The sequence below is a fragment of the Galleria mellonella genome, unplaced genomic scaffold (genome assembly GCF_026898425.1).
Source record: "Galleria mellonella isolate WM207_F2 unplaced genomic scaffold, CSIRO_AGI_GalMel_v1 utg184, whole genome shotgun sequence".
NCBI lineage: Eukaryota > Metazoa > Arthropoda > Insecta > Lepidoptera > Pyralidae > Galleria > Galleria mellonella.
This window is the reverse complement of record NW_026442025.1, coordinates 3095575-3108946: the sequence shown is the minus strand read 5'-3', so window position 1 is coordinate 3108946 and position 13372 is coordinate 3095575. Positions and strand designations below refer to the sequence as shown.

General features: G+C 36.5%; 1 protein-coding gene across 1 annotated transcript in view; it reads right to left on the bottom strand.

Moving 5' to 3' along the window:
- Positions 1–13372, bottom strand: part of LOC113512189 (myotubularin-related protein 5) — a 116651-nt gene that overhangs the window by 98033 nt on the left and 5246 nt on the right. Inside the window, exons 2-3 of the mRNA XM_052893803.1 lie at positions 5300–5385; positions 4005–4160 (exon numbers count right to left, since the gene is read on the bottom strand). Of these exons, the coding sequence (XP_052749763.1) occupies positions 4005–4160; positions 5300–5385 (242 nt within the window). The remainder of the gene's footprint in view (positions 1–4004; positions 4161–5299; positions 5386–13372) is intronic.

Sequence of the window (13372 nt, the reverse complement as noted above, 5' to 3'; positions counted from 1 at the left end):
CCAATATATATATATATATATCTGTCCATATGGACATACATCCGTCCGTCCGTCCGTCCGTCCGTCCGTCCGTCCGTCTATTTCTTTAATCGTTAGTACAAACAAATATGTACATAGCGGACTAAATACTAAAAGCATTCTCTCCCAGTCAACCATAGGAAAGTGTCAGAATACTCGAATGCGGTACTAGTAATTATTGATATATGTACATACATACTAAAATTACATATATAAACGAATAAATATATATAAATAGCAAATATACTTACACATATATGACATATACTATATTATACATGAAATTGAGAATAATATAAAGTACTTACTGTTCGAGTAGAGTAAAAAAAAAAGTGGGCATGAACGTTTTGTTTTGAAAGACGGTTTAGTCGGTAGTCTCTTAATGGTATCAGGAAGCGCGTTCCAGAGTCGTGAAGAATGCAGGAGAAAAGAATTTGAAGCGAAACCAGTACAGTGATAGGGGATAGATAGTTGGAGAGTATCACTGGAACGAAGGTATAACATTGTACAAACTGCATACAATGGAACATCGCCGTTGTGCGTCAGACGAACTTCCCAGTTGATATCGGACGGATGTGTCCCTCACATAGTAACATGTCACTTGATGTTATTAGGTCATTCGGTGTTGTATTTGGTTAAAGGTCAAATTATTGTCAATGTCGTGTTTTTTTTTATTTGTTACCTCATAAACTAGCTTCGTTTAACAAGTTAAATGGCATTTTCTTAGTTTGTAGTGATTCTTCTCCTTCCTTCTGTAATATTTTACTATAATATTGCCTTGTGTGTGCTACGTATATATTTATATGTGTATGTATATGTATTATATATTATTTGTTATAATAAGTAGTTTAATAAATGGCATATTTGTTTTACTTCGTTCCAATCTGCCTACCCTAATGGGAGACAGGCGTGACAGATATGTATGTATGTATGTATGTATAAATGGCATGTATTACATATTTTTGTGCAGTGTATGGTTTTCGTATTTCATGCACGTAAAAATTACTAATTCACTTTTGCCACCTATCTACCCACTTCTACTCGTATCTGTTCTCCTTTAATCAAAGGTTGTCTGTAAGAGATTTCCATAGCGATAATGTGTATGGCAATATAAGATAGCCTTTTGTACCTTTATGTATATATTTTAATCTGTAATATCTGGTATTGTATTTCACTATAGAAATTTTAATAAAATCGGTTCAATAGTTTCTAGATTAAAATGATGAAATGTTTTCCGAAATTTCGGGGACGAACTAAATAGAAATTAGATGTTAAAATTACTTAATACATGCCGCTTAAAATTATTAAAAATATTAAAATATCGTTCCTCTGGGCTATTAGGATAGGATTTATGACGAACGAAACGTTAAGTTCCATTTATTGGGTCGATTTAGGTACGAAGAAAAACACGAAATTGAGTCCGAAATTTCGGAATTTCATTTCATGGTAGGCCCCCTGGTTTTATCTCATAACGAGTTCTTACCACGATTATTTATTTGTTTGGATAACAAATCATTACTAATGTGAAAGTGCGTTTATTTGTTACATCTTGGCACCTTAACAACTCAACTAAACAACGAAATTTGGTATACAGGTACTTTATGGGATGGAGACATAGGCTACATTTCACCCCGACCAGTTAACGGTCATGCGGACGAAGTCGCGGGTAAACACTAATAATAAATAAATAAATAATCGTGATTAGTATGTCGGACGGTAGATAAAGGCAATGGACTTAAGTAATTATAAAAGGCTGATTCGACAATATGAATTTATAAAGTATCGAAGTATCGAAATAAGATGGCGTCTACGCCATCTTATTACGCACTAGTGATGTACCACAATCAACATATTTACATTGGTGGTGTATATTAAATAAAATCATAACAATAGGAACTAGGCATTGGTAATATCGCCACCGCACCAATATCTATGCATGTATTGATTTCCTTTCAAGATTAATGGCGTAAAAAGGTCATTATCAATTTCGATATTGCACATATAGATCGTATGGTCGTAAATGGTATGGTAACCCCGCCTGCGCTAACGGTATACGCTTGCGGAGCACCAGTGAAGGGTGATAGATGAGAATGAAAACAGGCCAGTTAGCCCATCATGATGAATTCATCAGAAATTAACCATGATAGTTTCCAGGGGGAACCGCGAGGAGGTCGACCTGGTTGGGTATATTGCTAGCAATGGGATTCTCAGTCTCCATTAGTAACAATCCCTTTCCCCCCCATACCTATCTATTATATTAATATATTAATTTCAATTGAGTTCTTCATTTCGATATTGGATAACAGATATTTAATATATTCATTATTGGACCAATATATAGATATTGCAATCAAAATATATACATATTCTTATATATTACCCATCCCTAATAGGAACCTATTAATTATATTTAATGTGGATGCAGTTGGTTCAGGACCGTTTCTTATGGCAGTTTATGGGAGATACCTATGTCCAGCAGTGGACAGATATGAGTGAAATGATAATGATTAAATTTCTCAAAACACTGCGCAACGGACAGGTGACGTCGTGAATTCAGAAAAAAAAAAGTAAGTACATTTGGCGCAAACAAACGCGTACGCACGACTGACTCACGAAACTATACTGGTAATTTGAGTCACGTACAGGTGCACAGCATTGTTAATGGTGATGTCAGTCGGGCTGGTGGTCACTCGACGGTAACTGGTAGCTTACAGGCATGAACAGTATCTGGAGTGAATTCGCCACGATGAGTCAACTGTCCTTACTTTATCTTCACCTATCATCACTTACCAATAATCGATGATAAAGTATGGTAAAGGTAGGGGTACCGTGAACCAATAATGTAAGCAAGGGGGAAAGGGATTGTTAATATTGGGGTCTAAGTGACCCATTACTAGCAAAAAATACGCTATCAGGTCGACCTCCACGTGGGGAACCATCTGGAACTATTAATTCTAGTGGAATTCGTCACGATGGGCGTTCATCCTTACCAATCATCCCTCACTGGTGGTCATCATCATCCATTAAAAAATTATGTAAGCAAGACTACCATTTCATTTTCAACCTATTTCAAAATGAAGAAGGTTCTACATTAGATTGTATTTTTTTTATGCTTGTTACCTCATAACTCCGTCAGTCGTAAACTAATTTGAAAAAATCTTTTTTTATCTAAAAGGATATACTTACAGATTGGTTCCATCGTAATTTTATCAAAATTGGTTTAATAACTTAGTCTTTAGATCAAAATCACTGGTTTTGTCACATTTGAAGTCAAATTTTTTTGTAGGACACAATCTTTACTATTATTGAAAATTAATATATAATTATAAATGTCATCCTCCGTGGCGCAGCGGTCAACACGCCTGCCTCTGACGTAAAGGCCCCGGGTTCGATCCCCGGCCAGGTCATGATGGAAAACGATCTTTTCCTGATTGGTGAAAATGGTATGGTAACCCCGCCTGCGCTAACGGGATACGCTGGCGGAGCACCAGTGAAGGGTGATCGATGAGAATGAAAACAGGCCAGTTAGCCTATCATGATGAATTCATCAGGAATTAACCATGATAGTTTCCAGGGAGAACCGCGAGGAGGTCGACCTGGTTAGGTTAGCAATGGGATTCTCAGTCTCCATTACTAACAATCCCTTTCCCTCCTATTAAAAGATATTAGTAACACCTAATTATTAATTTTTTTTTCTATTTGGTTGGTCGATATAGCACCTAATTATATCAACAAGGCAGAATTTGACCGTATATCCTTTTATCTGATAGGGAATATGCTCTTTCCATTTCCATCTAAACTTATAAAGAGGAAAGATTATTTGTAATAAAAAAAACTCAAAAGCACTTAACCGACTTTAAAAATTATTTCACCTATAGAAATATCAGCAAACAACATGGGCTGTATTTAAAAAAAAATTAGACATTATTTATATATCTAACCGTGCGAAGCTAAGAGGGCTCGCTAGTATCCTATAAAATGCTCACCTCGTCCGCTGGCTTGGTGGGCGTGATGGCGACGGTCTCGTTGAAGCACAGACACGCGCAGTAGTGCCGGTTCGCGTCCACGTCCGTCAGCACGGACACGTAGAACCGGGGCTCGGACCGCTCCGTCGACAGCGCCCATCCTTGTGGCTGGCAAAACTGTACACAACAAGGAATCGGTCACATCGCAGCCTAGTGTCCACTCACAGAGATCTGCTCGTAAAAGAAAGCAGATTTTGATCGCACTTAAAATAGAGTTTTAAAATACTGAAATAGTCTTTTTTTAGCCCCCGACGCAAAAATAGGGGTGTTAAAAGTTTGACAAGTCTGTGTGTCTGTCTGTAGCATGATAGCTCGTCGTAGTGGAACGGATACTAAAGCATGGACTACAGCATGGGGTTCTTCAAAAGGGGGGTAAAGAGGTTTCTTCAGAGTCGGCAACGCACGCATCTGGTATTGCAGATGTTCATAGGCTACGGTAACCACTTACCATCAGGTGGACCGTATGCTTGTTTGCCACCTCAGTGGTATAAAAAAAAAGCTGATTTTAATATCACGCTGATCATCGGCATTCAGAGCTCATAAGGAATTATACATATTGGTCTGTCAGTGGCAACCATCAGCGTGACACTAAAACCAACCTTAGAATGGCAAACAATCTGATGGCACACCTGATTGGAAAATTAGTATCGTCGCCTATAGGCGAGTTTGACAGAATAAATTGTGATCTTATAGTACCCACTATTCTTGAGACCAAATTTTTGATTCCGCACCCCGTAATTTCACAGCCATGTACTTCTTGACTTGACTTTTTGCTCTTAGCGCTTGTGTCAAATACCCGTATGAGACAGAGATCATCATCATCAGATGATCATTTGATACTGCACTAACATACCCATACACCAGTTCGATTTCAAATAATTTTCCTACCGAGGCACTCCTTGGAGATTTCAGCATGGAGTACATCAAAAAGCATGTATTAAGGTTTCGGCAACGCGCGCGTGACATTCTTGGTATTCATAGGGCGTCCATAGGCTACGGGTAACCCCGTTTACCATCAGACGGGCCATAAGCTTGTTTGCTACCATAGTAGTATAAAAAAAACCTCTGTCTCGTGTTTCTGCCACAAGCGAGTTTCATCCAAACTAGTTCTTTTAACAAAAGATTGTTATATTCCTTTCTGATTTATACAATGGCGTGGCAATTATGCATACAATGCGCGATGGTAAGCGACTGCCGCAACTCTTGAACGCTGAAAACACTGGAACCATCTCATAAAACTTTAATAACGCAATTACCCATTCTATGCCCTCGTGAAACGGTGTATCGTCCCAGTTGGTTTCAGGAAATCGCTGAAGGATCACGCCGCTACTTAGACCGCCACCTGGAACAATTTCAAATTGTTATTACTAGCTACATACCGTGGTTTGACTCGTGTGAACTAGGACAAAAAGAATTCACGTCTTAATCTACGATATGATCCGTACAACATCTCTAATGTATTAAACTTATCATATGTGCGTCAAATTATAATGTATTTAGTCCTTTGACTGCGGTCCCGGGATCCCTAGTTTAAATCCCAACCTAAATAAACCTCTAAATACCAGAGGGAGACTTTGTACAAAAGTCGATTGCTTGGGTACCTCTGTCCCATTCGTGTTTCTACCGTGAAGCAGTTGTGTTTGCATGGCTGTGTTTCGGTTTGAAGGGTGGGATATGGCGTGAATTTACTGGGTACAGAGGAATAACATCTGAGTCCTCAGGAGTGGCAACGCATGGGCAGTATCATGGGCGAAACAGTATACTCTGTTATGTCCATGGTACTGCTCATGTCTATAGGCGACGGTTACCACTTTACATCAGGTGGGCCGTCAGCTTGTTTGCCATTCTAAGTTGTATAAAAAAAAAAAAATTCATAATTTAAAATTTCATTTGCTTCGTGTTTTGGAAGGCTTCGTGTGTACAAGGTGACGCCACCCTTACATGAATAGTAGTTAATACATCTATTTATTTCATCAACACATAGTAAGCATAGCAAAAATATAATGTATATTTATTATCTATTTCGAATTCAATACATACGGGTATGGATAGCGCTAAAATAAAAAAGACTGGGCATTTTATTTCAATCAAACGTCTTTCAAATGCATTACACTTCGAACGGAACCATATTGAAGCATTCACACTTGTAACAAAATACAATAAATAAATCCCAAGGAAATAAAATAAGGTGATTTTCTGGAACATGCTTCATGAAACGTGGACTTGATTGATTCCATTGTCAACATTTCCCTGCATCAAGCGATAAAAATACTGAGGGTTATCATCAAATACTATTCTTATCCAGTTTAGATTTTTTTACTCGATATTGTAACACTTGTGAGATGTGACCAGAAATGTGGCAGTATAATATATATATTCGTTATTGCACTAAAACATACAGTAACAACAATAAGTTAGTTAACAATGTTAGCAAAAGCGAACTTATCTCTAAAAGAGATCTCTTCCAGTCAACCTAACACAGTGTCATAGGAAGTAGTGAGATTAAAGATTAAATTTTATTTCGCAAAAAAATTTACTACTATCATGAACACATACACGCACACCCATAAACAAAGATGTTTCATAGAAATGTAAGATATCACGCGGAATCGCGTATCTATTAAATTTTACTTCGCGACAAGCAGTTTCATGCACCAGTAAGAAAAATTAAGTAGTTTCAATCGATGCAAAACTCAAATGGTAGATAGAAATCATCTCTATTCACTGGGAAAAAATATGAAATTCGGTTAAAAAATGACGATGAAGCTACATAACATAATTGCAAAAAATTCGGATGGCTTCATATCGTTATTTTATGGTTAAAATTGCTTAAAAGCATAGGACAATTTCTACAAAAGTCGTGTGCTTGGGCACCTCTGTCCCACTCATGTTTCTGTTATCAAATAGATATGTGTTTGCATGGATGCATTTCTATTCGAAACATGAGATATGTCAATTAAATTACAGAAGCCACGTCTTTAATCCTCACCTAAGCTATGGGCATTATGTATACGGTGCTATACATATCTATAGGCAACGGTTATCACTTTCCATCAGGTAAACCGTCAGGTTCTTCGCCACTTCTAAATAATAAAAAAAAAAAAATTAAAACACGTTTATGATAAATCACTCGCCTCAAACTTTCATGCCATATCGGATTTGTTTACAACAGATTAACAAGACGACTACGGTTACACGGCATCCAATTAGTTACCGCCAATTATGGTGGGTGTAAGTCTGGCAACCCGTAGAACATAATAAAAGAAATAAGAACTTATGCAACGAGCAGCAGCTCTTAAAACGTCTCCAAAGCCTAACTGCGGTTGCCAACCCATTGGCAAAACCCTCTAGAGAGCGGCATACGTTCAACATTGGACAGTTAAAAGCTGATACGGTGATGATGATGATGATGAAGCACTTTTTTTATGAATAATAATGGAATGGTTACCCCGCTTGCGCTATCGGTATACGCTGGCAGGGCACCAGTGATAGATGACTGATGAGGATGAAAGCAAGTCAGTTAACCCATCGTGACGAATTTCACAAGAATTAACCACGATGGTTTTCAGGGGGAACTACGTGGAGGTCGACCTGATAGGGTATATTGTTAGTAATGGGGCTGTTAGATCCCATTATTAACAATCCCTTCCCCCCTGATGAAGCACTTATGGCATGCCTGTGTTAAAACAGTGAATAATGCATCAAAATTTCTTGAACCCACCATAACAGCATTTCACTTTTTAGTCTTAACTAACTGCTCACCCCGAGTCCGCATGGGTATACTAATGAAGAAAATGACACCAAACCTTCACTCTATCTTATTTTTTTTTATATTGAAATCCATTATTTTTACTTTTTCGTACGACTTTTCAAACTTTTATTCAAACTTTGACATGAGAATTAAAAACATAACAAAACAGGGGGAAAGGGATTGTTAGTGATGGGATCTAAATAACCAACCTGTAGACATATTTTAATGTGTACAAAAATATAAATGAATAGATAAATAAAATGTAATTATTATTTGATTTGACTTTGAAATTTACTATCCGGATTTTCGATTATACGGAATACTCCTGTTTTAATATTTGATACTAATGTAGTTGTTTCAATAATGTTATTAACTCTGAACAATTACACCTGTATGAAATATATGATGAAAACAGGCCGTGATGAATTCGTCGAGAATTAACCACAACAGTTTCTAGGGGGGATGGTTACATACACTAGATAGGTAAAGCCTGCAATTATAGAACTTTCACTAACCGATGCGTATCATAAATTAAGAAAACCAGTTCGTCCTAGAGACAGTGGCGAATTTCGCCCATCGCGTTGCAAATGTAAACATTTATACGAACATACTATCATGCATTATCATCAAATTAGCCTAGTACATTCTATTGCTGGATTACAACTATCACAACCCATCTTTGGAATCAACTTCCAGCAACAGTATTTCACCACCACCACCAATGTATGATAAGTATTTGTAATTAGTAAATAATTTTACCATGCCATTTTTTTTAAATCGATATTCAAAAATAAGATAAAATATAATACTTATTAATATTATAAATTTTAAAATAAATTTGGTTGATTTGTTACTTTTCGGCGCCGTTTTGAGTCATAAACCAACCAATCGTCATGAAATTTAATATATATATGTAGTATTCGGGGTGAAAAAGAACATAGGCCACTTTTTTGCTGTGCGACGTTTAAGAGCTTATTAAAAAAAACTCTAAGTACCATAGATACAAAATGTAATTATAATAACATGAAACTAATTAAAATGCGGTCTAACTTTTCCTGCTTTGTTATTTCCTTTTAATGTACGCTACACGTTTATTATTTATCCTAAGCAAAGCCCTATGGCGCTATATATACAGGGAAGGAAATAAAAGTAAATTATTACATGTACATTTTGTTCTTTATAATGACAAAAAAAAAATATACCAATGAACGACGAGATGTTTCATAGACACATTTTTTTTAATGGGTGATAATGGTATGGTAACCCCGTCTGCGCTATTGGTATCCACTGGCGGGGCACCAGTGAGGGATTACAGATGAAGATGAAAGTAGGTTAGTTGGCCCATCCTGACGAATTAAACTAGAATTAGTCACGATGGTTTCCAGGGGGAACCACGTGGAGGTCGACCCATAGACACATATTGAAAATATTTGAATTTAGAATGTGGTATCATGTTCACAAATAAATTACTCCTTAATACTGTTCTTTGTCAAGAAAGATAGAATAACATAATAAAAAAAAACGCGGTTTTAGGCATCACACAATTAATTTGGGACAAAAATCAGAGACAGTCTTATCAAATACAAAAAAAAAGAATTATCATAATCGATTCAAATTGGCGAAATAATCGTCCAACACAGCTACCAGAAAATAGACAAAATGGAAACCACCGTACACGTTCCAAATTATTAACCTCCCGGGGAAATGGGGTAACTGGGTGTAGGTAATTTAATTTACTTGAAAATGCTCGAAGCACGTTCCTCCCTACTGTACCCACGATCTTAAACACCGATCAGTACTCGTCAACGTTTTTCCCTACGAAAACACCGCCATCCAATTGATTGAAGGGGGCGCAGAAAAATGTACGCCGCATACTTTTTAGGGAACACCCAAAAATAGCTTCTAATGAACACGAATAAGGGACATGGTGTGATTGACCTATTTTTCGTGCGCCGTGCCTCGTGCACCTAATTATGTCTTACCTATTGCGCTTTAACAAAAATATGGTAGTCTCGTCATAGGTAGATTTTATTTAATACATAAAAAATCCACCTTACATCAAATTCCTTGCTCGATTTTTTTATAATCAATAGCAAACAGGCTAATAGTCCAACTGATGGGAACTGGTAACCGTCGCCTATAGACATAGACAACACCATAGGGATCACAGAATACACTATGATATCCATGGTGTCATGCGTTGCCATATCTGAGTATTATAGTGTTATGTCTCCGTACTCTATAATCTCATTCTCATACCTTCTAAACCTAAACAAAATCATGGAAGCACAATTACTTCATGGCAAAAGCAAGAGCGAGACAAAGATCAAAGGCCAATTTTTTTATTTAACCACTTTCATAATCATCTCCTCTCCCAATAGAACCCATCTATCCTTTATAGATGGGCCTCTCCGATCCATATATCCTTCTATTTTCGCATTATATATATTTTTCATCAATCGATAGTAGTGCACCTTGAAATTCATAGTACTATTCGTGTCTATAAGCGACGGTTACCACATTCGATAAGGTGGACCGTCTGCTTGTTTCTAAATCATTACAAATGCTACTTTATAATGAGAGTATTTGGAAAGATATTTGAATGTTTGTTACTTAATTACCCTTAAAAGCCGAAAATTATTGTAATAAATAGATAAAATATAACATAATTATCATAGATTATCATACAGGATATTAGCCGTGAAAGTATATGTAAAGATATATGAATGTATTTAAAAAAATATATATTTTCTATCTTTATACAAGGTATGTATAAGATATTTCTTGATTACAAGGTATGTGTACAAAGCGAATTTAATGATAAAGGCTTTCTCTCCCAGTCAACCTTAGGGAAGTGTTAGAAAGCTCAAATATGGTACTAGTATTAACTGATATGCCGGGACCACATCCCGGCATAGAATGGGTCACCCTTTCCATTTCGTGTGTATCGTAAGAGGCAACTAAGGGAATTTAATGATTGAGGAATGAGTAGCAGTGTCCCACTTAAAGCATTACCAAAGCCTAACGGCGACTGCGTACCTGCCTATCACGCGTGACAACTACCGGCAAACCGCCCCCAGGATAGGATAAGACTTATGTTCAGCAGTGGACAATAAATGGCTGGTATGGAATTAACTGATATACATATATATGTATGTATGTATGTATGTATATATATATATAAATTTACATAGATACACAGATAAATAAATATAAATAACAAATATTCTATTATACATATAAACTTTATTATTATTAGTTGCATTATTTATGAATTCAAAAATCACCGGGTACTTTACTAGACCTCTCTCTGTTTAGTGTGACGATTGACTGGTAGAGAATGCCACCAGGCATTAAGTCCGCCCTGTAGACATATTTTAATGTGTGCAAAATTATAGAAAAATAGGTGGGGAGGGGAGAAGGGATTATTAGTAATGGAGATTGGCAACCCCATTGCTAGCAATATACCTTAACGGGTCGACCTTCTCCCGGTTCCCCCTGGAAACCATTATGATTGGTTTACTGTTGAATTCGTCACAATGGACCAACTAAACCACTTCCTTTAACACCTATCATCTCTCACTGGTGCCCCGTCAGTTTATATCGATAGCGCGGGCGGGGTTACCATTTCATTACCATCTATGAAAAAAAAATTAAGTAGGTAGGTGCCTATAATAGGATCTACCTACTTCATTTACAGAATACAAATCGCTGCTCTTCGTCAGCATTTGCAGAACTACCTTTCTATTAGTGTAATAGTTCTATCTACAAAGGCAATGAGATCACGAGTGATCTATTTAGCAATGAATAGTTAAACCAAGGTCGTATGAATTAGGTATCAATTTTGTCGGGCGTCGAGCCTATTCTAACAGAGTCTAGACAATTACATGTAAACACAATCTTAGTGTGCATATGCAATTCACTTTATATTTTATATTATACACTCGAATTGAAACTTGGTGACGGGCCACCGAACTGAAAATAATAAGCATTGCCTACATTGACGTACTAGCTCTAAGCCGCACGCGTGAATTCTTACTAATTTGTTTTTTAAAAACTTATATTCATTTTTATTCGATGTCTATATACATATTTTTTTATATACAACTTAGAATCGCAAACAAGCTGACGGCCCACCTGATCGAAAGTGGTAACCGTCGCCTATAGACATGAGCAGTACCACGGACATAACAGAGTATACTGTTTCGCCCATGATACCCCTCACGCGTTGCCATTCCCGAGGACTCAGGTGTTATTCCTCTGTACCCTGTAAATTCACGCCATATCCCACCCTTCAAACCGAAACACAGCTATGCAAACACAACTGCTTTACGGTAGAAACACGAATGTGACAGAGGAACCCAAGCAATCGACTTTTGTACAAAGTCTCCCTCTGGTACGTAACTGAAAATTAACTGTGTTTTTGTCGTTTCGACAATTATTTCCACTTTATCCGACATTTTTCTTCAGGGGCAATACGTAAAAATAGATGTTTAGAGATCCATATCTTTCTAATAGCGTTGTATGGAGGGAAAGCGACCACGCTGATCTCCCTGGAAACCATCATGGTTAAATCTTGTTGAATTAATCAAGATGGGCTAACTAATCTGAGGGCCTACCATGAAATATTTTCCGAACCTTCGGGGACGAACGAAACAGAAATTTGATGTTAAAATTACATAATACATGCCGTTTAAAATTATTAAAATTGTTAAAATATCGTTCCTTTGGATTGTTATGATAGGATGTATGATGAATGAAATGTTAAACTTCATTTATTGATCCGATTTTGGTATAAACAAAAATACGAAATTGAGTCCGAAATTTCGGAATTTCATTTCATGGTAGACCACTTGCTTTCATTCTCATCTATCATCTCTAAATGGTGACTCGGTAGCGTATACCCATAGCGCTTGCGTGATTACCATTTCATTATCACTCATTTAAAAAAAAAAATAGCATTGTATTGCAATTTATTATTATTATACATATTTAACATATTATTTTCTTTGCACCTTATCAAAAATAAACAATATATCATGTCGTGAACATTAGTTATTACCATTAGTTAGCATAGAGTTAGTAAACATAGAATTACATAACTTGTTTAGTTGAACCAATATGGAAAGTTGTAACAGGTTACTAACGAATTAGTTAATTTACACTTAGCGGCATCAGACTATTATTTATTTATAACCTTTTTACATATTTGTTAATGTTTACTGTTTATATACAGACAGTATAAATATAGTAAATTATATGTATCGAAGAGTATATAATCAAAGGAAAAGAGACCGCACTTCATAAAGCCAATTAAAATGACTCGGTCAGGAATATCTTACCAATCTACACAAAAAATTCTCTTTTTTCTCGTTATGTTGGCCAGCCTAACGTTCAAAATTAAAAGAAATAGGGCTACAATAATATTATAGTTAGATATTTTTTCGATATTAATAAAATGTGTATCTTCTACCGAATTTATCATGGGGAGTTTTCTGAGGAATTGTTCGGACTGATACCTGCTGCTGATTTTCACCACCGTACAACCCGCCACAAACTAAAGTTTCATCCCAATCAT